The 22078-nt window shown below is 42.3% G+C and overlaps 1 protein-coding gene across 1 annotated transcript; it reads right to left on the reverse strand.

Moving 5' to 3' along the window:
- Positions 1-2100: 2100 nt before the first annotated feature.
- On the reverse strand, positions 2101-17781 carry DMP1 (dentin matrix acidic phosphoprotein 1). Its single transcript, XM_006048654.4, has 6 exons — positions 17641-17781; positions 10859-10933; positions 10073-10120; positions 7204-7236; positions 6567-6614; positions 2101-3959 (listed from the first exon to the last, which is right to left on the reverse strand). Exons 2-6 carry the CDS (start codon positions 10910-10912, stop codon positions 2610-2612), a joined length of 1533 nt encoding a protein of 510 aa, XP_006048716.3. The 5' UTR covers positions 10913-10933; positions 17641-17781; the 3' UTR covers positions 2101-2609.
- Positions 17782-22078: the final 4297 nt, after the last annotated feature.

Raw genomic sequence — 22078 nt, forward strand, 5'->3', positions numbered from 1 at the left:
CAGCTACATCTCAGGCAACCAAGAGGTCTGTGCATAGACAGTTATTCTCTGAAGAAACTGTGGGTTGGTGGGAACCTGTAGGTTAATAAAGCCAGATAACTAATCTGTAGAGTCAGAGAACAGAAATGTAGATGTGCCAATGGGCTACTTCAGAATCTCCTGGGACCCTTCTTGAAATACATAACTTGGGGTTTTACTCCAGATCTATTGGGTTAAAATCTCAAGGAAGAAGATTAGAAAACTGTATATTTTGTCTACCATAGGCTTGACGTTGTGAGGTAACAGAGAGGTGTGAAGGATGGAAAGGGTCAGACTGAAGACTGGGAAGTCTTGATTCTCTGAATGAATTTGTAGGGAGCGTTAGTGGTAAAGAACCCTCCTGCCAATGCAGGAGACGTAAGAGACCCAGGTTCAATCCCTGGGTCAGGAAGATCCCCTGGAGGAGGGCATGGCAACCCACTCCAGTATTCTTGCCTAGAGAATCCCATGGACAGAGGAGACTGGCGGGCTACAGTCCATGGGGTCACAAAGAGTCAGACGTAACTGAAGTAACTTAGCACGTACATGATGTGCTCTAGTGGCCGTGTGGGTGAAAACACATTGGAAAAAGTGGAAATACTTGGAACTTCCCTGGTGGTCCAGAGGTTAAGACTTCGCCTTCCAAGGCAGGGGGCGTAAGATTGCTAAGATTGCACAGGCCTCATGGCCAAAAAACAAAAATGTAAAACAGAAGCAATATTGTAAAAAAAAAAAATGCAGTAAAGACTTTAAAAGTGATCCATATTAGAAGAAAAAAAAACCCTTAAAAAAAAAAAACAAAATGGAAGTGCTAAGATTAGGTCATTTCCTTCAGGGAAACACAGTGTGAAGAATGTGTATCCCTGTAGTTCCAAAAGTTTACACTTAGGACAGTCTGAGAGACCAGCAAGAGCTAATGTTAAACCCAAACACCATGAACTTTTGGTGCGGCCTAATACAAAAAGCTGAGAGTTGGCTTCCCTTTTCCCCCTTATCCATAACAGATCCATTTTGTGAAATATCATAAGCAACATGAAAAGTAATTTTATCAAATGCGACCTGAATTATCAATAAAATTAAATGTTCAGGAAATAAGGAAATCTTTTGTTTTAATGGGAGAAAGCTAATAAACTATTTGCCATGTCTTTAAAGGAAAAGTTGTTTCATATCCTAAAAATTGGCATCACTATAAGCAATAAGCACATACTTCTGGATATTATAATCTTTATTACAAAACAAATATTTTAGGTTGAGGTAACATTTCAAAGGGTATTAGGCAAAAATCAATTGAATTCTATACACACAATTTTGCTATGTGCAACACAAATAGAGTACTCCAAGAACAGTTTTTCTAGCTTTGCACATAGATTGATCTTAGAAAAAAATTAAGCTGATAGTTGTCTATTTAAAGAGGAATTTCATTTTTCCACCCTCCCCCACCCAGTCCTCCATATCATTACCAGTGGTAAGGGAGGTGACGCTCATGGGAGTGTCACACACACACACACACACAAAGAAAAAATCAAAAAGGGTTAATTAATTGAAAAAAGAATTTTTGCTTATCCGAAGCACATTACCGTGCCATATTTTGAAAACACTTTCACAAACTAAATGTTTATTCATATAGGGTTTTCTATTGTTGATACCAAGGATAAATAGAATTGTCTAGCCTTAAATGGAGAAATCCCATGCAACGTTCTGACTCCAGTGTCTTTCCTGCTGTGAAGCCCTCTCTAATTCTCAAGGCAAAGTTCGCCCTCTTCTGTGAATCCATATGTTTTGTTCATTATCTGTGTTAATAGCGATCACCGCGCTGGATTGTAATAATTCTTGCTTTTGTCATATTTATCCCTTTTCAGCTTTATTTATCCCTCTATAAGCTTCTCAGAGATCAAACCAGTCAATTCTAAAGGAAATCAACCCTGAATATTCATTGGAAGGACTGATGCTGAAGCTGAAACTCCAATACTTTGGCCACCTGATGCAGAGAGCCCACTCATTGGAAAAGACCCTGATGTTGGGAAAGATTGAAGGCACAAGGAGAAGGGGGCAACAGAGGATGAGACGGTTGGATAGCATCACTGACTCAATGGACATGAATTTGAGCAAACTCCGGGAGTTAGTAGAGGACAGAGGAGCCTGGTGTGCTGCAGTCCATGGGTCACAAAGAGATGGACACGACTTAGAGCCTGAACAACAACAAAACCTTCTCCTCAGGAGCAAGAGACAAGTCTTTAAGCTTCTTGACCTCCTTGCCACCCAGCACAGTGCCTGGTACATAGCACAACCTGTGTAACTGTGCGTTAGGTTAATGAGTTAGGAACTATTTCAGCTGTGATGCAACAACGCACATCTTTCCTTGCTTCAGGTCTCCCATGGAGGGTGTTCTAGTGAAATTTTCCATTATTGAAACCTCTGTGGTTTGATGACATCCTAGACACAAACAAGTATAACATCCAGCATTTCCTTTCGGAAAGAAATGGCCTTGGGCTATTCTTCTGATACAAACGTCAATAAATTACGGTTATGATTTTCCCTAGTCTCCAGCCTCCAGGACGCCTGTCTGTGAGAGGCGCTCAGGCACGCCCATGCTAATAGCCATCTTGGCAATCATTGTCATCCTGATCTCCGATGGGTTTGTTGTGGTACGCATCGACTGTTAATTTTCTGCTTTCTACCTCAGTGTTTTTAGCTTGGGCCTCTTCCTCACTGCTTGACACGCTCTCGGTCGAGTTGCTGTCCTCTTTCGATCTGCTGCTGTCCTGGGAATCGCTACCATCGTCCTCCTCAGACGGGCTCTCCTGGCTCCGGCTCTGGGTCTGGGCGCCCTCCTGGCTAGAACTGTTCTGCTCTTCAGTGGACTCTGGGCTCTCCTCCGAGGACCTGAGGCTTTCATGGGATTCGCTGTCCGCCTGTTCCTCTGTGGATGTGCTCTCTGAATCGGAGGGCTTATCCAACACGTCCTCCTCACTGGACTCACTGTCCGCCTGATGTTCTCTGGAGTGACTGGTGGCGTTGTCGGGGTTGTCACCCCTGGGCTCATGGAGCGCCTCTTCCTGAGATTCGCTACTGTTTTCTTGAGAAGGCAGGTCGACCTCTTGACTAGACTCGCTGCTGGGGTCTTGGACATCCTGACTCTCTTCCGGGGTCCAGTTCTCCTCACTCTCTTGTCGAGATTCACTCTTGCTGTGTTCCCTGGATTGGCCGAGGCCGGCTTCTTTGGAGTCGGGGTTTTCAGTGGAGTCACTCATGACTTCTATCGTGCGGCTGTCGTCAAGCTCCCCTCTGCCATCTTCCTCAGGAAGGCGAGACTTCAGGAAGAATTTCCTGCGGGGATACGCGGCTGCTGGTCTCTCATGGGAATCCTGGGTGCTTGCCTGCTCCTCATCGTCCCCTTTCGATTCTCTTGACTTGAGGCTGGCGCCGCTTATTCGGGAGTTGCCCCTCTCGCTCCTGTAGGCGCCCGGGTCATCGCTCTGCATCCCTTCATCGTCGAACTCAGAGCCATCCCCGTGGCTGCTGTCCCCCTCACTGCCGCCTCCCACCCAGTGCTCCTCACTCTCGCTGTCTGGAGTGGAGTCACCGCCCTCGGGCCTGCTGTTCCCCTCATCCTCACGGTCAAGGTCCCTGCTCTCGCTGGTGGTATCGTGGGCCCCCTCATCCCCTTGTGGGGTGCTGTCTTCCCTGGATCGTGTGGTGTCAGCCGAGTCTTCATCGCTTCCAAGCCTGGAGTCCCCTCCTGATCGTCTCTCTTCGGGTCCTGGGCCACCATCATCATCCCCAAAGGTGTCATCTCCGCTCTCGTCTTCATCATCATCTTTATTATCACCTTCGCTTCCTCCCCTCTGAGAGAGGCCGCCAGCTGGTCTATGAACATGTTGCTGATCATCAAGGCCCAGGACCTCCTCGGATTCTGTGCTGTCACTGGGGTCTTCATTTGCCTGTAGTTTGGGGTTAAGAGACATGGTCAGTACCCCCAGGAGCTGCTCTAGAGGGTTGTACCTAATGCCCATCTAGGCTCTTTTTGTTTTCTTCTTCCTATGTCCCTCATCTAAGCCATGTTCAGTTGTATGGCTCAATAATGTCTCCAACAGGGGTTAAAAAGAAGGAAGGGAAGTTGAAAGTCAAGTCATCCCATTTCCCATAGGCACGATTCACTCAGTGCTACACAAATCTTTTCAAAATGTTCTCTAGAAATCACATTTATGAAACTCAAATCATATTGTAAGTCTGAGTCCTTAAGGGATACTTTCAGAAATTTTTTTGTAAATTAAAGAATTGATTTATAATACTCCTCAAACTGTTTGGTTTAAAACAGTGAAAGTAAACGTGTTGGTCACTCAGTCATGTCTGACTCTTTGTGATCCCACGGACTGTAACCCACCAGGTTCCTCTGTCCATGGGATTCTCTAGGCAAGAATTCTGGAGTGGATTGCTATTCCCTTCTCCAGAGTATCTTCCAGACCTAGGAATCGAACCCAGGTCTCCTGCATTGCAGGCAGATTGTTTACCGTCTGAGCTACTAGGGAAGATATACTCATCAAATTATTTGGTTTAAAATAGAGGTTTTTTTTAAAATACTGGGTGATTTTGAAATGACTCAGATTTTTTTTCAAACCAACTCTGGGGCTGGGGATGGAAATGTATTAGAGCAGGTGAATGAAACCTTTGGCTGAAGTGAAAGTATAATATTGCAGTAAGGTATAGATCTCACCAAAACCATATGTATACTGGTTTGCACAGGCAGAGAGTTGCCTATAGAAGGCTCAGCTGAAGAAGTGTACCTGGGGTGATATCTGAGTTCTAAGTGTAGCTCAGAGGGCTGATCCCCAGAAATAAAACAAGTGGATGCTCTACTCAGATAAGGAAGGTCCGTGAGCCTTCATTCATCACGCACTGGAAAAATCTACTCTCTCTCTACTGCTGCTGTTTAATCACTAAGTTGTGTCCGACTCTTTGTGACTCCATGAACTGTAGCCTGCCAGGCTACATGGGATTTCCCAGACAAGAATACTGGAGTCAGTTGCCATTTCCTTCTCCAGTGGATCCTCCTGACCCAGGGGTGGAATCCACGTCTCTGGCACTGGCAGGCAGATTCTTTACCACTGAGCCACCTGGGAAGCCCAAGCAACTTGCCCATTTTTTTTTCTTTTTCTTTTCCCACCTGACCCTACTCATCAGTGTCTGAGTTCTGACGGGAGGGAATACAGGGTGATGACACTCTTCCCATCACTAGAATTTACATGAATCTGCTGGAACTGAGCATCCATGTAGCTTTTCTTATCTCAATAGTCTCATATTGCACCCCCCACCCCCAGACTGTTGCTGTCATCTAAGAGCTCAGATAACATGGAGGTTATAAATCACGGGGTCTCCCCAAAAAGACTGTTTCCCCAATTCTATGCTTATAAATGTATACAATGTTCGTCTGATGAATCTTTAGTCAACATCCTAGAAGAAACCCAGCTCCTAGGATAGCTGGAGCCCAGGGGATTGAGTTTGGTTAAAACGACAGGACAGTTAAGAAAGCAATGACTAAATGTCTTAGAAAAATGAAAAGAAGAAGGAGGGGGAGGAGAAAAGGGGGGACAGGGGGGGAAAGCATAGGAAACCAGAAGGGAAGAAAAAAGATGCTAGCAAGTTTTTTATTACAGAGATATAAGCTAAGGGCTTCCCTCATAGCTCTGTTGGTAAAGAATCCACCTGTAATGCAGGAGACCCCAGTTCGATTCCTGGGTCAGGAAGATCCACTGGAGAAGGGATAGGCTATCCACTCCAGTATTCTTGGGCTTCCCTTGTGGTTCAGTTGGTAAAGAATCTGCCTGCAACGCAGGAGACCTGGGTTTGATTGCTGGCTTGGGAAGATCCCCTGGAAAAGGGAAAGACTACCCACTCTAGTATTCTGGCCTGGAGAATTCCATGGGCTGTATAGTCCATGGAGTTGCAAAGAGTTGGACATGACTGAGCAACTTTCACTTTCAAGCTAAGTCAGCTTTTCTATCTCCCAGGGCCACAGATGAGAAATTATTATTTTTTTTAAAAAAGAAGTCATTACTGAAGCAACTGTCCTCTTAAAGTTTCCTCAGGGCAAGAGCTAGTCTCTCCTCTGGCAGTCTAGCAGGATTCTGGGCACAGAGGCAGTCTTCAGGCCCTGAAGGTATCTCACATGAACCAGAATGTTTTTCTCTGCCTGGTCTGAACTGCTCCAGTTGTAAAAGCAATATCTGAGATTTATGAGCAAGCTGTTGTCTAACAGAGTTTATGACTCTCTCTGTGTATGTGTGTGTGAGTGTGTTCTCTTTAACTAGAGGAACATTTAGGGCCACAGTGTCTATCATCTGGCCCCAGTGATAAATATGGAATGAAGAGCATGTCTACCTCTGAGTTCTCCCACTCTTTTTTCCTTCCTATTTTATAGGACTTTTTAGACAGAATAACCAAAGTTTAGAACATCTTATATTTAGAACAGTCACCAGGTAATTTAATCTAACATCATTTCCTTCAACTCCTAAGTAGCCTGGAAAGTTAAGAAAGGTCTGTTTAATTACCTGTTCCTCTGAGCTAAGTTTACTTTCTTCTGATGACTCACTGCTCTCCTAAAAAGAAAAAAAAAAGTTGTTGTTTATTTTTCATGTTAGTAATTCCTGAGGAAAGGAAAGAAAACATGGAGTGCATCAAAACTTGTGGTTTGGATTTATGGCTTTCCAAATGGCCTGAGATGATGAGAAGAGAGTCAAAGTGATTTTATGAGATGTTTATAATAAAGAAATATTATAAAATATTTTAAAATACAAAAAAATATTATAAAATATAAAAAGTCCTATAAAATAGGAAGGAAAAAAGAGTGGGAGAATTCAGAGGTAGACATGCTCTTCATTCCATATTTATCACTGGGGCCAAAAAATAAATTAGAGTGTTGGGGAGTTTGGGAGGGTCATGGACACACTGCTATATTAAAAATGGATAACCAACAAGGACCTACCGCATAGCACATGGAACTCTACTCAATGTTGTATGACAGTCTGGATAGAAGGGGGAGCGGGTGGGTTGGGGGAGAATGGATACATATATATGTATGGCTGAGACCCTTTGCTGTTCACCTGAAACTACCGCAGCATTGTTAATCAGCTATACCCAATACAAAATAAAAAGCTTAAAGTTTGGAAAAATAAATGAGATAGTTACCAAAGGTGGTGTTGGTGTCTGAGCCAAATGACCCTGTAACAAAGGGAGGAAAACAAATTACTCCTTCACAGGTGGATCATATCATTGCAAACATTCATAATAATTTTAGGATTTTTTTAGCTTATTGATAGATATTTTATATTTACATGAGTATTAATGATATTTTATAATGAAATGGCTTTAAAAAAATGAATGAATGTGAGAAGACCAATGGCATAAAAAGGTCTTGTATATAGAAAAACTTAGAAGATTTTCATATTTCCCATAGTTAGAGAAAAATAAAATTTATTTGAAGAAAAATACACAACCCAGAAAAAATATAAGATAGAAAAAATAGCATTGGAACTCATAAACCCAGATTTAAAGTGTCAATTCACTCCTTGGCTTGTGTTTTAGCCCTGAAAACTGTCTTAAGAGTAGTACTGAAGTTCATGAGTTTCAGGAAACACTTAGGTCTTAGGTAAACTCTAATGGCTGGACAATTCACTCACCTCTGTGATGTCAGTTTCTTATCCCTAAATTTAGAATATTAGCAACCACTTTGCTTATTGCCCATGGTTGCTGTGAGGAGGAATTTGGCTAATGCTTATGAAAGCCTCTTGAGACCATTCAGTATGATATAACCTGAAGAAATGATCCATTTTGAGAACACTCAAAAGGATTATAAATATCCTTTATGAAATTGAGTAGTGGACAAAACTGAATAGAAAAAAGCCACCTGTCTTGAGTCATGTAAGATCACCAAAATTGCAAAATGCTAAGTCTGAAAATTAGTCACAGTTCTGATTTATTTTACTTTCTTTAATCTTATAAGAGCTCTAAGAATGCCTGTACCATCTCTGGTCCCCTCTCCCCACCTACTCTCCTCCTCCCCCTTGACCAGGACAAAAGTCCCGAATCCCATGTGGCTCAAAGCGGCTAAGTGATGGGTGTGCAGACCCAAGGTGCCAACGAGAGCAGAAAGGAGCTGCTGGAAGCACATCTTCAGCAAGCCTCTCAGCAGTCCTGGGCTGGGGATCTGTCCTAGATGGAAAAGCCATGGTCACTCTAAGTCTCTAGCCTGCGACACTGCCGCAGGCACCATGGCAGACTCTACTCCAGTCACTTAAAGGGTAGAAGGGCGCCAGACATTGCTACTTTTCTCATGCTAAGGCTAGGCCTGAGACTACCGCATGTTTGTGGTACTCTGGCTAAACGAAAGGATCCACAGCAGCTTCTTTTAAACTAGAACCGAGGACACCCCTAGTGAAAGTTCATGTAAGAAATTTTGCAATGCCTATTCCAGCCTCAAGCAGGGGCAGGACCGTGTCTCAGGCCTTGGACATTATCTGGCCAGCACTAATAGCATTGTGCCCTGTGCTTTATCACTCAGTCATGTCCACCTCTTTGCGAGTCGGACCGCAGCCAGACTGTAGCCTGGACTATATGGACTACAGTAGCCCGCCAGGCCCCTCTGTCCATGGGGATTCTCCAGTATTCTCAAGAATACTGGAGTGGCTTGCCACGCCCACCTACAGGGGATCTTCCCAGTCCAGGGATCAAACCCAGGTCTCCTGCATTGCCGGCAGATTCTTTACTGTCTAAGTCAGCAGGAAAGCCCTAGCATTATGCCCTAGCTGTGTCAAACCAGGCAGGCTATAGTCCATGGGGTCTCAAAGAGTCAGACACAACTTAGTAACTAAACAACTAGCTGGAGCATATGTAAAAGCCGGCAGGAAATAGGTAATGAAACATTCTGATTTAGGTTAAGATTTTAACCCTCACGTGTACAATTGGTCCTTCATATGCATGAGTTTCACATCCACACATTCAACCAGCCTCAGATCAAAAATAGTAGGGAAAAAAAAAGAAAGGTGGGAAGGAAGGAAGGGAAGAAAGAAAGAAAAAAAGAGAAACTTCCAGAAAGTTCTCAAAGGCAAAACATACTTGATGCACTCCAGCAACTATTTGCATGGCATTTTATTAGGTATGGTAGGTAATCTAAAGATGATTTAAAGTATACATGAAGATGGGCACAGGTTATATGAAAATACTATGCAATTTTATATAAGCATTGGGCATCCATGGATCTTGGTATCCACAGAGGTCCCAGAACTAAATCCCTTATGGATACGGAGTGGCAACTATAGCTCCAGTCTTGAAAAGCTGCTGACTTCCTAGGCCTGGTTCCTTTCCAAGCAGAGGGTATAACACTCAGTAAAAACACAGATTCTGGGGCCAGAGTGAGCTGGGTTCAAAGTCTGGCATGAACACTAATTAACCATATTACCTAGACAGATTGGGTTATTTTCTGTGTCTCAGAGTTCTCATTTGTAAAATAAGAATAAAATACAATACCTAATTCATTGGGGATACTGTGAAGATTCAAAAAGTTAACACAAGCAAAACAAAGAACTGTGTCTGGCAATGGCTCCTGAGTTACTGAGCATTAAGAACTATTGGATTAGCTCTCATTCCAAAGACCCTGGTGTTCTCTCATCCTTTCTTTTCCCCCCTTCCAGGACTTGACCTCCTAACCTCTTGCCTACCAGACATCTGATAAAACAGATCTCTAGTCCTAATTTTTCAAGGACAAACTTGGTTCATTGTCAACCATCCCCTTGCTCTACCACACAGACTGATCATGAAAATAAAGCTAAAGGAAAAAAATGCTTCCTCACCAAATTACGCTATTAAGTTGAAGTCGAAGCATTATATGAACTACATTTTCTTATAAGAACTAGAAATCATAGCCCTTACCCTCTATATCTCTGGTCTAATGTGTTCATTAAAATCATTAGTAGTTTCAACATTTGCAGGGAAGCCAATTTGGTTATACTAATAACATACTAAAATAAAAAATATTTCCAAAAATCTTATTTCTACTCACCTTCCATTCTTCAGAGCTCTTTGATTCAGTATTTTGATACCTGGCTACCTAGAAAATTTGGTACACATGGTCAGTCTCCAGAAATTTCCAAGGTAGCAGGTGTTCACATATCACATAGTTTGAAGGAGTAGTCGTCAAATTTTAGCATGAATAAGAATCACCTGGAGGCCTTGCTAAAACATAAATTGCCGTGTCCCATCCCCAGAGAGTCTGGTTCTATAGGTCTGAGTTAAGACCTGAGAATTTACATTTCTGACAAGGTCCTAGTTGATCCTGACGCAGCTGATCTGGGGATAACATTTTGAAAAGCATGGCTTATAAGGAAGAAAATGAGCATCTCGCTATATGAATGCTGTCTGAGCAGAATAAGGAATAAATTGGATGATATTTTAAAGAAAGAATCTTCCTAGGAATTTACTATTGTCATCTGACTGGAACATGCACAACCACTTTCAGTTCAGTTCAGTTCAGTTCAGTTCAGTTCAGTCACTCAGTCATGTCTGACTCTTTGTGACCCCATGAATCGCAGCACGCCAGGCCTCCCTGTCCATCACCAGCTCCCAGGGTTCACTCAGACTCACGTCCATTGAGTCAGTGATGCCATCCAGCCATCTCATCCTCTGTCGTCCCCTTCTCCTCCTGCCCCCAATCCCTCCCAGCATCAGAGTCTTTTCCAATGAGTCAACTCTTCGCATGAGGTGGCCAAAGTTTAGCTTATAGTAAATGACACGTGCAATTTTAGATATAAAGTTTTTTTTTTTCATACATCCCTATCCTGACACTTACTGGCAGAGCACAGGAAAGTCCCCACAGGAACATAAGCAGGATGGTGGTCTTCATAGCCGTGTGTGTCACCCCTACCTGTGATGAAAGACAGAAGATGATTTTCTTCACACCAAAGAAATATAAGAGCTTCAACTTTTAACACTTTCGATGGGCATTTCAATGAGTTTATTTTTTAACTGATGAATAGATAAATAAAATGCACTATATCCATACAATGGAATATTATTCAGTGATAAAAAGGAATGAAGTATTGATGCATGCTTCAAAGTAGAGGAATCTTGCAAACATTATATTGAGTGAAAGAAGCCAGGCACAAAAGATCATATACTGCATGTTTCCATTCATAGGAAAGGTCCATTGAAGGCAAATCTATAGAGACAGAAAGTAAGTGTTTGCCCAGGGCTGGAGCAACTAAGCACAACAGAGCACAGAGGAGTTCAGGGCTTCCCTGATGGGTCAGCAGGTAAAGGACCTTCCTGCAATGCAGGAGACAAAGGTGATGTGGGTTCAGTCTCTGGGTGTGGAAGTTCCCCTGGAGAAGGAAAATGACAGCCCACTTCAGTATCCTTGCCTGAAAATCCCATGGACAGAGGAGCCTGGCCAGCTACAGTCCAAAAAGTTGCAAAGAGCTGGACGTGACTGAGCAACTAAGCGCTAAAGAGAAGATGAGGGGTTGGAGTGACAGCTAATGGGTGAATTTTGGACATAATGAAATGTTCTAAAATTGATTTTGGTGAAGGTTGTTAAACTCTGAGTGTACAAAAAAAGATCAATGGTATACTTCAGTGGATGAAGTATATGTGTGAATTATTAGGTTTATTCGCGTTTTTTTAAAAACCTCACTCCCAAGAGATAAATTGAAAACTTTTCAATGAGAAGCTCTATAAATACTTCTTAACTAACACATAAGCTATGATAAATGAAGGAAAATAAAGAAAGAGCAAAAGAGAAATTTCTGATCTTTCAGTTTGATACTGATTATGTAGTCCAGTGTGTCAGAGCAGACTGGCAAATATCATCCCACCAAAAAACTACATTATTGATACCACTGACAGATGTGGGCATTTGTCTTCACACACACACACACACACGCAGGGATCCTCAGTCATGTTTATAACCTCATAATAACATCTAAGCAAACCTGATTGGTTTTGCATTTTCTTCATCTGCAAGAAACCCATGATGGTAGGCTTCATATTATGGCTCCAGAGAGCATTCCATATCCACTGTGCTCCTTTTAGTCATACATTATACATGATTATGCTAAATTTTTTCAGCGTCATTCACAGTACTGAAAGATCCAGGGAAGATTAGAGGTTTGGGATACACTTGTGAATCACACTGAGAGAAACCTGCCAAATCAAACTGTATTTTCCTGGAGGGTGGCTTCATTTCACACCTCAAGAACTGGTGATTTGAAAAGCAATTTGTTCTATATCTAAAAATAAATGTCCTCAATGCTAATGTAAAAAGTTATTAAAGTGATTTAAAAGGAAAATAATTTGCCTGGCACTCATGAGCCCTGGGGCTGTCCTAACAGATGGACATCCAAACACTGTTTGGAAAGTCCTGCAGGCTGATTTGAGACTTCACTTCTACTGATTTGTGTCTTTAAATGTTAAAATATACTATGCTGGTGACAGAAGATCTAAGCCAGGGACTTCCCTAAAAGTCCAATGGTTAAGACTTTGTACTTCCAATGCAAGAGGTGCAGGTTCGAACCCTAGTCAGGGAACTAAGATCCCACATGCCACACAGCCAAGACCAAAACCAAAAATTATATAAGACAAAGATCCCCAGGCTTGGCTGTATGTATCACCTGGAGAGATTTAAAGCAATCAGACAGTCATTCAGTCATGTTCGTGGAATTTTCCAGGTATAGAGTGGGTTACCATTTCCTCCTCCAGTAGATCTTCCCAACCCAGGGATTGAACCTATATCTCTTGCATCTCCTGCATTGGAAAGCGGATTCTTTACCACCAGCAATACCAGTGCACAAATTGCACCGCAGGATAATAAATCTGTCTGCTGAGGGTGGAAACAAGCATGGGTTTGTTTTTAAAAGTGCTCCAAGTGACTTCAACCTCTGATCCCAGAAATAATTGTACCTTGCTCAGTAATGACTGAATACACTGAATAAAGTCTGAAACACTGGGCTCAAGAAGTCATCTAGTCGTATTGTTTCAATTTATTCAGGAAAACAGTAGAAATCCTAAGATAAGGAGACTGAGAAGGTGCCTGCCTCATTTCTACAATTCTACACTCAAATGGTCCAACAGGGTCACTCATCCCTCATCTTGAGCATATTCCTCGTCAACATCACTATGCTTTGTGTCATTTTCTTCATCCTAATTCAGCACACTCCATATCAGTCCATGTGCTTTAATAATATTTTGATTCCTTTTTCAAATCTTTCACCTAATATCAACAATCTGAAAATGCTCAGCTGCCCCTAAAACAAGCCTGATTCAACTTTCGAAGGAAACCAGAATATCTCATCCCAAAATATGCCTCTGACACAAAAATTCTGTTGAGCTGAAGGCACTTAAGAAACAGCAGATGCCAGAAGGGTGCTCTGATCCTCCTTTTCCTACCTGGAAGCAGGAGATAAATCCCATGTGAAAGCTGCCCCCTGTCCCGGGGGGAGGGAAGACAGTCTCTTTAGCAGAGATGGAGGTGAGACTGGGGGAATTCTGCACTAACATACCTTGTTAACCTAACCCGACCTTCCTGGGGCCTTCTCCACAAGCTACTGGCCCTAGCTCAGATCCCCTAGGTCTTGTCAGTTCTTCACAAATGTATTGTTTCTTTGCCTAAAAGTTGTAAAAGCTTCTGTTGCAGTCACTTCAGGTCCTCATTCTCTTGGGAAGGCACCCGTGTACATGTGGAAATTTTAATAAAACGTGTAGGCTCTTCTCCTGCTATTCTGTCCTCTGCCAGTTTAATTTTTAGGCCCAGTGAGAGACCCTAAGAAAGTAGAAGAAAAATTTTCCTCCCTTACACTTTAGTTTCCACAATCAAAACATCTTTTAAGTTCTTAGGTTCATTTCTTTAAAAGAAAAAAGAAAAAAAAAAAGTCTTTATTGAATTTGTTACAATTTTTTGTTTTTTTTTTTTTTTTTTTTAATGTTTGATGTTTTTGACCCCAAGGCACGTGGGATCTTAACTCCCCAACCAGGGATCGAACCCTCACCTGATGCACTTGAAGGCAAAGTCTTAACCGCTGGACCACCAGGGAAGTTCCTTAGGTTCATTTCATAAGGAAATTTCTGCTGAATACAATACTACCAAAATAACTATGCCAATGGTGTTGGCTTCATAGGTCTAATGGCTCACCATTTTAATTTTCAAAGTGAAATCTGAATATAGTAACAACTTCATGGTACTCTTAAAACCAGTAAATATTCCAGTCTTGATAAAAGGCCAACAAATATTGAGTTCTCCTCTTGTATTTTCTTTTGCTTCTCTCTAATCTAAATAACAAAACAATGAAGCAGTGCTCGAAGCAGTGCTCTAACACTAATGAATGTTGTGTGTCTCACGAAGGACAGGCATGCTTCTAGTGTTCAGTTTTGCAGGGATGGAATATTATGAAATGCAAGGAAGATGCAGCAACTTGCTCATGCTTCTAGAAATACCATTTAGCACCCTGACTCAAAGTCATAATTTTTCAAGTGGAAGTCTGGTAAAATAAACTAAAATACACCCTGGGGTCCTGAGAGAGCTGATGCTGCCTCCCATAGAATATGGTCTGCCATCAAGCATTAAAGTCAGAGCTTAAAACCTATGCTAGCTTTTCAATGAGTGTTTTTGATAAAAATAATTATACTTGTGTGAAGTATATTCCAGATGAGAGCTCCAAAGTCTTATAAACTTTTTTACCAACCACACCAAAAGTGTAGAAGCAGATATGTAGTAGCCCTACTCTGGGTAATAAATGAACAAAAAATCTACTAGCATGAGAGATGAATCCAGAACCCCAAGTTCTTCTTCAGTGATTGGTAAGTGTCACTTTGACATTGCACCTGCTGTCATTCTACAATGAGAACACATAACAAAAGGAAATCCATAACCTCAAGATTGCCGCGAGAAATATCAATAACCTCAGATATGCAGATGACACCACACTTATGGCAGAAAGCGAAGAACTAAAGAGCCTCTTGATGAAAGTGAAAGAGGAGAGTGAAAAAGTTGGCTTAAAACTCAGCATTCAGAAAACTAAGATCATGGCATCTGGTCCCATCACTCCATGGCAAATAGTTGGGGAATGAATGGAAACAGTGACAGACTTTATTTTTGGGGGGCTCCAAAATCACTGCAGATGGTGACTGCAGCCATGAAATTAAAAGGCCCTTGCTCCTTGGAAGAAAAACTATGACCAACTAGACAACATAGTAAAAAGCAAAGATGTTACTTTGCCAACAAATGTCCATCTAGTCAAAGGTATGGTTTTTCCGGTAGTCATGTATGGATGTGAGAGTTGGATTATAAAAAGTTGGATTATAAAGCTGATTGCTGAAGAATTGATGTTTTTGAGCTGTGGTGTTGGAGAAGACGCTTGAGAGTCCCTTGGACTGCCAGGAGATCCAACCAGTTATCCTGAAGGAAATCAGTCCTGAATATTTATTGGAAGGACTGATGCTGAAGCTGAAACTCCAATTCCTTGGCCACCTGATGTGAAGAACTGACTCATTGGGAAAGACCCTGATGCTGGGAAAGATTGAAGGCAGGAGGAGAAGGGGACAACAGAGGATGAGATGGTTTAATGGCATCACTGACTCTATGGACATGAGTTTGAGTAATTCTGGGAATTGGTGATGGACAGGGAAGCCTGGTGTGCTGCAGTCCATGGGGTTGCAAAGAGTCGGACATGACTGAGCAACTGAACTGACAACCTCAATTTGAGTTTCACCTGTTTGGAAGTGTGTGTTTTAGAGGCTTTTAACCTTTACCAGTTTTTTCCCCAGAGTTGAGAAGATCCAACTCCTGAAGATATTCTGGATCTGGAGAAGGGTATTTCCATCTCTTTCCTCTCTGGCCACCCTCAAGTAGTGCAGAATTTCTAGAATTTCCTCAAAGTTAATATTCATGTGTATATATTTTGTTTTATGTAAATTAAAATGAAAGAGATAGGCCAAAGGAAGGAAATCAAAACTTGAAAAATTATGGGCTCACTATATCATGCTTACTTTCCTTATGTTTGGATTAATGTTGTCTTCCTTAATAAGACTAATGAACAATATACCCACTTATTAGCAGTCAATAAATATCTATTGAGAACGTTCTATGAGCTAGGCACTGTTCTAGATACTCGAGTATACAGCAGTGTGTCAAGCTGGTTTTACAAAAGCAAAATTACCCAGAACCCCAACTAATCAGAACCCCCATTAGCTAGAATTTGATTTGTTACTACTTTTTTAAAATAAAGTGCATTTTGACCAGGACATGGATTCTATTAGAAATTCAGAAAACCAACCAAGTAAATCAATAAAAATTCCAGTCATTCCAACTGTAATTGTCTTGAGGTCAGCTATAAGCATCCCTTTGTTAGATGCTTTCAACCACAGTACAATAACTCCTAGGTGTTGCCAAATTAAATATAAATGTGAAAGGCCTCTTAGCATCTGAGACACATTGGTTCACATTACCATTCAGGAAGAGGGGGGAGGTTCTAACAGATAAATGTCCATTAGAAAATTGTTTGGTTGTTTACTTATTTTAACCAACCAGAACAAAGTATTGGGTTGGCCAAAAAGTTCATTCCAGTTTTTCATAACAACCCATGGGAAAATCCAAATGAAATTTTTGGCCAACCCAATAGCAAGTCTACTTGGCCCTCAGTTAAACAGAAAGTCTGGGTCAGCAGACACTATCACTCCCGAAGAAGACAAGTCCTTGATGTGTTGCTATTACACATGGGATCTTCAAGACATCATGCAGAAAAGCATTGCCTGACCACAGCTCCCACTGTCTGTTATGGAAGACAGACACTTCTGATAAAGACGGAAAAAAGGGATAAATGCAAGAAAATGTAAGTACAGATAGACAGGAGTATACTGCTGTCCTCTACACTAAGAAAGGTTTTTAAAAGATAGTTATATTCTACATTTATTGAACTCTAATGGTGTGTAAGACATCATCTTAACATGAATACACAGCTAAACAACAGAAGAACATTTATTGAACTCAGATAGTGTGTAAGACATCACTCTTACATGAATATGCAGCTAAACACCAGGAAAGTAGTGTAAGTAACACACCCTTGGTTTATTTCAGTGGTCTTAGCATCTCCTTTCAGCTACTCAATTCATAAGAATATTATTGGATGAATACCATCATATGATTTTGAATTTAAAAGACCATATTTTGAAAGTTCTGCCAGTCTAGTTTAGATTCTTTTATGTCTTATGGGCCATGAACATACCTATACCCATAAAACCTAAATGTAAAAGCTTTATTTGTTTTGCTAATTAAAGCCAAACTTCACAATGACCTTCCATCTGCCTCTTGATAAATAAACTCCCTTTCAGAAGTACCATGCAGAGATCTAATTAAAGTGTTACTGAGAAAATCACCTGTCTCTATTGACAACGTGTCATTTTAATACTGCTGTTTACTGGCATAAACAGCAAAGGTACAAATGAAATCGTTTTTACCCAAGGCACAGTTCTCCCCATCTTTCTCTGTATGGCATAACGCTTCTCAACATGTACATATATTAATATTTTCCAAACAACACAGCAGAAGTCATTTTTTAGAATTTAGGAATGAAAATATCTTACCCTCTTCAGTTAACAAAGACTTTTCCCCCAAAGGCTCAACAATCAGGCTGAAGTTCTCGAAGAGGAAATCTGTAACAATGAAGCCTCTCTTGGGTTGAGGTTCTGAAAACTTCTCTGATGGTGCAGGAATTTAAACACTGCTTCAGCTCTTCACAGCCAATCAACTTCGGACTGGGGGTGACTGACATCACAAGGTGTGACCGGGACTTCACTACACCCACACTTCCTCCAGCTTGCAGAAGCAGATTTGCCCTAAAAAGCTCTTGTGGTTCCCAAATGACTAGACTAGTTTCCATTAAATTGAAGATCTTCCTAAAGCTTTATTTTGCTTTCTAAATATATGTCATTCACATCCATGCAGGCTTATATGAGCATTATAAACAACGACAATGTCTTCCACCCACTGGCAGATCCCAGCAGACCCAAGGATGGGAAAAGGAGAGTCAAGAAGTGGTTAGAACGTTTCCTGTTAATGCTGGTGACTCTATGCATCTTGGCTTGTACATGAAGAATCTACTAAAATACTAGACTTGCCTAAATTGTTGGTGTTGAAAAGATGGGCTTTTTTTCTCACTGTTTTCATCTTTTAATCTCCACCACTCATCCCCTTTTCCACTCATCTCCCTACCCCCAAATACACGTGAATGCATGCTTGATCGCTCACTCATGTCTGACTCTTTGCGACCCTATGAACTGCAGCTCACCAGGCTCCTCTGTCCATGGATTTCCCAGGCAAGAATACTAGGGTGGGTTGCCATTTCCTCCACCAGGGTATCTTCCTGACCCAGGGATCGAACTCACATCTCCTGTGTCTCCTGCATTGGCAAAGAGATTCTTTACCACTGAGCCACCTGGGAAGCCCTGTCTTATATACACAAAGATCCAAAATTCCTACTAATATAGCACAATATCCCCTTACAGAATTCTGTGGTGACTGGAAATGTTAAAGTACCACCCTAAGGATCTTGCATTGTTAATTGAAAATAACTTAAATCCAGTACTTCATTACTCCTCCCAACTGCCGGCCACATTTTTATTTTAATGCTGGTGACCCTGAAGTCAGAATTGGATTAAAAGAAAGACTAGTTGTATAGTATCCAGAGAAGCCAATTTCCAAGGAACTTTCTGCTGTCCCTAAATATGTAATGAAGTGAATATAATGGTACTTAGCAGGACTCTTCAGGGAATGTGCTGAAGGTTGTATAGGAAGCTGAAAGTGAGGTGGGCACCTCCCAAGGAGCATGCTCAAGGAACAGTAGAAAGACCACTGAACAAATCTTTAAAGAATGTAAGTTTTCAGGACTCCCTTGTGGTCCAGTGGCTAAGACTCGGTGCTCCCAATGCAGGAAACCCAGGTTCAATCCCTGGTCAGGGAACTAGAGCCCTCAAATCATATCAAATTCATGGATGTTTCACTGTGAACTGCCAAGAGGTTGGGGCATAAATGAGGATAGGAGAGTCTATTTTCACACAGGGCTGATTAAAAGACAAAAGTTCATAGGCGGAAGCTATAAATTCCCTACGTTCTGTTCCGGTTCTGAATTATACTCCCTGGTGGTTTCATAGGTCTTGACTGAGGTCTATCCTAGTAGAACCTTATAATCTTATGTCAGAGTGGATTCTGGGAAAATTTTGGCAAAGGGTGTTACTGGATGTTGTTTTGGGATCTCCAAATTCTTGCATAAAAGCAGACAGAGCAACTAGATAACCAAACTGAAAACCATAGACTACATATACAATAAAAGTAATTTTTTTAGTTCTCTTTCTGCAAGAGGGGCCACCGAAATGAGAAGCCTGTGCCTGGAAACTAGAAAGTAGCCCCTACTGGCTATTACTAGGAAGAAAACCCACACGCACCAATGACCACCCAGCACCGCCAAAAATAAAAATAAAAAAAATTAAAAATTAAAAAACGCACTTCATATTGTATTTTAATGCATATATATGGAATCTCTAAAGATGGTACTGATGAACCTATTTGCAGGCAGCAGTGGAGATGCAGACAAAGAGAACAGACTTATGGACACAGGGTCGGGGAGGGGGTGGGGAGAGGATGGGATGAATGAAGAGAGTAGCAAAGAAACATAAACACCGCCATACGTGAAATACATAGCCAGTGGGAGTTTGCTGTATGACTCAGGGGACTCAAACCGGGGCTCTGTGACAACCTAGAGGGGTGGGTTGGGGTAGGAGGTGGGAGGAAGGTTCAAGAGGGAGGGGATATATGTATGATTCATAGGGACGTATGGCTGACTCATGTTGATGTATGGCAGAAACCAGCCCAATATTATAAAGCAATTATCCTTCAATTATAAATAAAGGTTTAAAAAATTGAAATAAATTTTTTAAAAATTGAAAATGCTTTGTATCTTAAAGCAACTCTGGTAGCTGGGGGCTGCAGTCATCTTGGGACTCAAATGAAACAGAATATTCAAGGTCGCTCTTATATTGTTGCTGCCTGGGAGCTGGAACTGCTATTCTGGGCACTTCAGTTCCCCTTTGCCCATGGCCTCTCCTTGTGGCTTGGCCCTTCCACCCAGTGGCTGGGGTCCAAGAGCTGCCCCACGTGTCACCTTCTCTACGTTCTATTGGCCAAATCAATCATTGGCCCATCCCATACTCCAAAGGAGGAATCATAGTCTCTGCCTCCTGATGTGAGGAGCAAAATGAACGTACAAGCAGCAGAGGAAATGTTGAGGCCATTTTGGAGGCTGGTTACCACATGACATGACAGGTTGTAGCCGCAGCCAACAAAGTGGCTGAGGATAAACCACCAGCTGCCACAGCTCCTACGTCATCTGCACAGGCGTAAGCAGAGGGAGCATGAGGGTACCTGATGGACTTCAGAACAGGAAACTCCAACAGAGTCAATAATTATTGCTGGTAGGGCCTGGGGGAGGGCTTCCCAGGTGGTGCTAGTGGTAAAGAACCTGCCTGCCAATGCAGGAGACTAAGAGATGCAGGTTCAGTCCCTGGGTCGGGACGATCCCCTGGAGGAGGGCATGGCAACTCCAGTATTCTTGCCTGGAGAATCCCTGAACAGAGGAGCCTGGAGTCCATGGGGCCACTCAGAGTCGGCCACGACTGAATCGATGTAGCACACAAACACAGCCCACGAAGGGGCTGCTGGAACATAATAAAATCTGAAGGATCTGGAGCAGTTTAGCCTCTAGTCTAGAATTCTCAAAACAGGCACCATAGTTGTCTTTCAGGGCAGACCCATGTAGAGGAGAAACGAATGGCTGCTGCTGCTAATTCGATTCAGTCATGTCCAACTCTGTGCGACCCCATAGACAGAAGCCTACCAGGCTCCCCCATCCCTGGGATTCTCCAGGCAAGAACACTGGAGTGGTTGCCATTTCCTTCTCCAATGCATGAAAGTGAAAAGTGAAAGGGAAGTCACTCAGTTGTGTCAATTCTTAGCGACCCCATGGACTGCAGCCTACCAGGCTCCTCCGTCCATGGGATTTTCCAGGCAAGAGTACTGGAGTGGGGTGCCATTGCCTTCTCTGGAAATGAATGGCAGTAGAATAAAAATTGCCCAGAACAGGTAAAACAGGGAAGACACAAATAAGTGTGCAAGAGGGGAATGGATACAGCAAGCCTTAGAAAGCAAATTGCTGTATATTTCTTTAATTTTTATAAATTAAAGTTTATAAATTAAAGAGTACTGGAGTGGGGTGCCATTGCCTTGTCCTTCAGGGTGTTAGGGAGCTATTATCTCTGACCTCTGTTATGTTAGTACTCAGCCTTTGCAACCTCATTCAGCTCTGTTGTATTTTCTCTGTTCACCACTAAACTATAAACCTCGTGTGTGTGTGTGCCCAGTCTTGTCTGATTCTTTGTGACCTCAAGGACTATAGCCCACCAGGCTCCCCTGTCCATGGAATTTTCCCAGGCAAGAATTCTGGAGTGGGTTGCCATTTACTTCTCCAGGGGGTCTTTCCAACCCAGAGATCAAACCCACATCTCCTGCATTGGCAAGTGGATTCTTAATCACTGCACCACCTGAAAGAAAAAACGAAAGTGAAGTCATTCAGTCATGTCCAACCCTTTGCGACCCCATGGAATGTAGCCTACCAGGCTCCTCCATCCATGGGATTTTCCAGGCAAGAGTACTGGAGTGGGGTGCCATTTCCTTCTCCAGGGGATCTTCCTGACCCAGGGATCGAACCCAGGTCTCCAGCACAGAAAGCACATTCTGGCTGTTTCTGTGTTTTGGCTATTGTGAAAAATGCTGCTATGGACCCAGGTCTCCCAAATTGTAAGCAGGCGCTTTACCGTCTGAGCTACCAGGGAAGCTCCTAAGTCTCCTTAGTGGCAGTCTAGTTCAATAGACATTTGTCAAGAGCTTGCAATGACGGGCACCATGATGGGCATGGAGAGAGAGGATGAACAAGTCATGGCTTGGACCTGGAGGAGCTAGCATTCCAGAATG

Source organism: Bubalus bubalis, chromosome 7, assembly GCF_019923935.1.
Source record: "Bubalus bubalis isolate 160015118507 breed Murrah chromosome 7, NDDB_SH_1, whole genome shotgun sequence".
In the NCBI taxonomy this organism is placed as follows: Eukaryota; Metazoa; Chordata; class Mammalia; order Artiodactyla; family Bovidae; genus Bubalus; species Bubalus bubalis.